Source organism: Babylonia areolata, chromosome 24, assembly GCF_041734735.1.
Source record: "Babylonia areolata isolate BAREFJ2019XMU chromosome 24, ASM4173473v1, whole genome shotgun sequence".
Classification (NCBI taxonomy): domain Eukaryota; kingdom Metazoa; phylum Mollusca; class Gastropoda; order Neogastropoda; family Buccinidae; genus Babylonia; species Babylonia areolata.
This window is the reverse complement of record NC_134899.1, coordinates 48,961,460-48,966,459: the sequence shown is the minus strand read 5'-3', so window position 1 is coordinate 48,966,459 and position 5,000 is coordinate 48,961,460. Positions and strand designations below refer to the sequence as shown.

Here is a 5,000-nt window from a genome sequence, read left to right as displayed (position 1 = left end):
CAACTCGTCCAAGAAGAGATGGGAGAGAGGGAGAAAGAGGGAGAGAGGGTGAGAGAGAAGGAGAGAGAGAGAGATGGAGAGAGAGAGGGAGAGAGAGAGAGAGGGGGGGGAGGGAGAGAGAGCGAGAGAGAGAGGGAGAGAGAGAGAGGGAGAGAGCGAGAAAGAGAGGGAGGGAGGGAGAGAGAGAGAGAAGGAGGGAGGGAGAGAGAGAGAAGGAGAGAGAGAGAGAGAGAGAGGGAGAGAGAGAGAAAGGGAGGGAGAGATAGAGAGAGAGAAGGGTCATACGTTCTCTCTCACTCTGTCTTTCTCTTCTTCCTATTTCTTTCCCTGGGCCATGCCGTTTTTGTGTTGTGGGTACATTTAGCTTTGTAGTTTCTGTCTCGTGCATTCGTGAAGTGAAGCTGTGATTTCTCTGTGCTGCAGCTGGCGAGTGACGAGTTGTACAAGATCCGCTTCCACTTCATCCTGCCCTACCTGGTGAGGACGGCAGGCGTCTGTCTTTTCTTTACTTTTCCTCTTCTTCTTCTTTTTTTTTTTTTTTTGGTGGGGGGGGGGGGGGGGGGGGGGGGGGGGGTTCTTTGAACTAATTTTGATTCTGCTATTTTTTTTTCTTCTTGTCTTTGTTTGCCTGACTTACCGAGAAATGTAAGCACCCCGAGGTAATGTAAATTGGTCCCAGATTGTATCGTGTGTGTGTGTGTGTGTGTGTGTGTGTGTGTGTGTGTGTGTGTGTGTGTGTGTGTGTGTGCAGAGACAGAAAGAAACAGACATACAGAGAGACAAAGAAAGAGAGAAACAGTGAGAGGGAGGAAAGAGAGAGAGCGGGAGAAGGAGAGGGAGAGAGAATCGAATTGAATTTTCTTTAATGTGGGAAACAGAATAAACAAAGACATGTCCTTATACACCCTGTCCTCAGGGTAAAGATAAAAAAAAAAAAAGGATGGAAAGAAATTAACATAATAACAAGAAGAGACGAATGCAGTTGCTAAAACAGGCAGAGCGCACACACAAACGTATAATCACGCCTGTGCATAAACATTTACACATCCAGAGAGAGAGAACACTGAACACTGAAATGTTTAATGTCATCAGATGTAAAGCTCTAGTGATATAGTTGGTACAAATCAGAACAAAAATGGTGCAAAACAAATTAAATGGAACAGAAAGAAAAAAAACATAATCAAAGTAAACTAAATTACTAAGGGGTACGTGGCACGTTGGTACTTTGTCATTTGCTTAAATAGTCCACGTGCCATAGAGGAGAGAGAGAGAGAGCATTGGTCGTGACACGGACATCAGACGAAGACAGCTGCAGGTGAACTCTGGTTCCTGTAGAGGAAACCACTCCGTGGTGCTCTGACAGGCATCATGTAACAACACAACACCAACATAATTAGATAGGTTGTGTCAATACAGCTGTGGAGCACAACCAAAATCGAACACTTCTCAACATTCCCGGAGAATCTGCTATCTGTTTTTTATGGCACTGGTCCTACTAATTCAGGACAAGAGATTATAGGACTACCAGTGTCAAATTCAACTTGAGAGTGCAAACCTTTGTTGTCATGGACATGTAAGCACTGGCAATTAGACGGAATTACCAGAGAAGCTCAAGCAACGTGAATAACAACACGGATTCTGAAAAAAAAGTGCGCTTGACACACATCCCATCGTTATTATGAACAATGATTACATCAACGATTTCTGAGGAAATACGTCGAGTTTCTATGGACGTTTGAAGCAGGCTTCTCCTCCACATGCTCCACATGTAGGCCATTAGTGGTGAAGGCCGGGATGGCCCCCAGCACTGTGACAGACTCCACAGGGCTTCCTGCTGAACACAGTCCTCACGCCACGTGTCTCCGTCTGCACGAGTCTGACCATCAGGGTTTTCAAGGTCGAACCTGGAGTCGACGTCAACAGTGATAACGATCTGGGATCTCTGTCAGCAGACTGACCATTCAGGGCACGTGATCTGGGATCTCTGTCAGCAGACTGACCACCCAGGGCACGTGATCTAGGATCTCTGTCAGCAGACTGACCACCCAGGGCACGTGATCTGGGATCTCTGTCAGCAGACTGACCATTCAGGGCACGTGATCTAGGATCTCTGTCAGCAGACTGACCATTCAGGGCACGTGATCTAGGATCTCTGTCAGCAGACTGACCATTCAGGGCACGTGATCTGGGATCTCTGTCAGCAGACTGACCACCTTGGGCACGTGATCTGGGATCTCTGTCAGCAGACTGACCACCTTCACCGACCTTGACGTGCAGACGTTGCCGCTGTGCTGGGTGACTGGCAGGGCACAGGGCACACAGCTCCCCGTGGTGTCTGTGACCAGTGGGTGTGGAAAGCCGCGCCATGTTAACTCCTGATGCAACTTCACGGTTAATTTCTGCGACACGTGAATGGTTCTGGTGATGCAGTGATTTTCTCTGATTGTGACCTGTATGGATGTGTCTGATCAAGGCCGGTCTTGACTTTGCCGCTGGTAAAAAAGGTGTGTCAGCCTCAACGTGACTAAAACATCGTGTCGCCATTCTGTTGCCGCGCCGTGCTTCTTTCTCTGTTCACAATGCTGTTCTTACCGGGCAGCTGAATGCTCATTTGTCTTACTTATCTTCTGAATAATAACAACAGCGAAAATCAGCACATTTGTTGGTGAAACGTTTAATGTTGTGTAAGAAACATGTTCTGGAACCATTCCCAATGCCCCCAAAACATGGTGGTTTCTACGTGCTGTGTGCTTTGTGTGTGTGGTACTACAAACGCCATTTCTACTGTATTGATCTGTTCGTGACGCCAGCAGTGAGGGACCGGTGTAACGGACTGGATTTACCCCTCTCTCTCTCTCTTTTTTTTTTTTTTTTTTTTTACCCCCTGGAGTATATCTGGTACACATCGAAAACTCCCTCGAATACCTCCTTTATTTGATAAAACTCCAAATGCACGAAACTGATCAAATGAAAACATGAAAAATGTTTGGGGGAGGTGGATTCAATCGCATCATAAATTAGACAAATGTTGTCCTCAATAGATAAAATATATTGTAAATAAAATCTGCCTTGTCTTCGTTAATCAAAGAAGGAAGAACATATTTTAACACAATACTTGCTGAGCCAGTTTTGTAAACAATGTTAAGGAGTGACAAATGCCCTCACTTTTTCAGTAAGTCGTTCTTTCAGTACGTTGTTCGTTTTTGTTTTCTTTAGGAATGTGTATTATCATACCTTTTTTGCAGTAGTGAGTTTTCACTTATCATAAAGTGATCATTCAAAACCTTACAACAAATTCGCCAATCTGCCGGGAAACTTAAGTAAATCAACTTCAAACCGGTCCGAGGCAGGACTGTTATTACGTTTCATATTTTTTCATACCTTAGTTTTTCTCTGAAATTAACTCTTCTTTATACATGTTCATTTGATGCATCTCTTCAACTGTTAGCAAACCTTTCTTTTCCAGAGATTTTCCACTGTTTTCTCGATGTTTAATACGTTCCTTAGTTTTGCATTTCTTCATTGAGGCATATCTGTTCCTTAGTTTTGCATTTCTTCATTGAGGCATATCTGTTCCTTAGTTTTGCATTTCTTCATTGAGGCATATCTGTTCCTTAGTTTTGCATTTCTTCATTGAGGCATATCTGTTCCTTAGTTTTGCATTTCTTCATTGAGGCATATCTGTTCCTTAGTTTTGCATTTCTTCATTGAGGCATATCTGTTCCTTAGTTTTGCATTTCTTCATTGAGGCATATCTTATTGGTGTTTTTTTTTCTTTCTTTACTCCTTTTTTCCTATCTTATCTTCATAAGTAAAATGTCTAAGAAAAAATGGTCAGATATGGTTAATATATTTCATCCTTTGACATATTAACAACTTGTTCTCGTGAGTATGTGGGAACAGCACATTCATCACCAACAATTTGTAATCAACTGTTCATCTCTTCTTCAAAGAAAAGTTTGATATCCACAAAGTTTTCATCTTCATTTCCCTAAGTGGAGTTAGAGAATGGTGTGATGGAGTGATCTGTTCCGTCACCAGGCCGCATGTCAGCATCCTGTGCAGAAGAGAATAAAGTTTCACATACCAATGCACTTGACTCTGTTGCAAAGGCTTGTTTCGTTGCCGTGTGTATCATCTGATATATCAGGTTTCACTTCCCTCCATACAGCCGTCACAGCAAGGTCTTAAAAATCAATAATGTTGTCAACTTGTACTTCAAGTGCTTATAGTTGTAATCATCATGTGTACTGTCCATGACAAGATTCCTGTCACCACCAATAATATGATCATAACCAATCTCATTCATGCGGTTTTCTAGCTCAGTATAAGAATCCGGATTATCTCTGTTTGGACCACATAAACTGATCATTAGAAAGTGTTTCTTTATAACATAAACATAAGTAAATATGTAGTTCCCATTCCGGCTTTTCACACATCTTTTTCACTTGAAATTCAAAGTTGTTGAAAAGTATGACTACACCTGTTGAGCTGGAGCTGTGAGAAGCACAATGACAGCTGTATCCCCATTCAGATCTAACACACATTTCAGTCATGGTGTTAAGGTGGGTATCCTGAAGAAGATGACAGTATTTTTTGTTTCTCAAGAAATGGAAGAGATCCCTTCTTTTCTGGGAACTGGCCAGACCTTGACAATTCATAGAAATAATCATTGTCGAGCTATCCATCGTGTGTGTAATATTTTTTGTCTTTCCATTCAAACGACTCACCACGCGGGTCCGTTAATGAGGCTTCAAACCCATGGCATTTAAATGAGTCAGACTACAACTACCCCAGGATAACCAAGCTACGTGTGCAAAAACATCAAACAATATGTAATTCACACACTGAAAAAAAAGCATAGATGTGACAGGAGGTGGGGAAAGCACTTGTTCTTGAGTACAGTTACCATAGGATACACCCTCTGCATCCACACCCCGTCTTTCCCATGCATACTGTATCATTCACAGACACGTTGTACACAGACAGATACAGACACA

The 5,000-nt window shown here is 42.8% G+C and overlaps 1 protein-coding gene across 1 annotated transcript in view; it reads left to right on the top strand.

The window, feature by feature from the left end:
• The window catches only part of LOC143298663 (glutamate receptor-like), a 74,794-nt gene that overhangs the window by 24,479 nt on the left and 45,315 nt on the right, over positions 1–5,000 (top strand). The window contains exon 5 of the mRNA XM_076611546.1: positions 424–477. Coding sequence (XP_076467661.1) covers positions 424–477 — 54 coding nt within the window. The remainder of the gene's footprint in view (positions 1–423; positions 478–5,000) is intronic.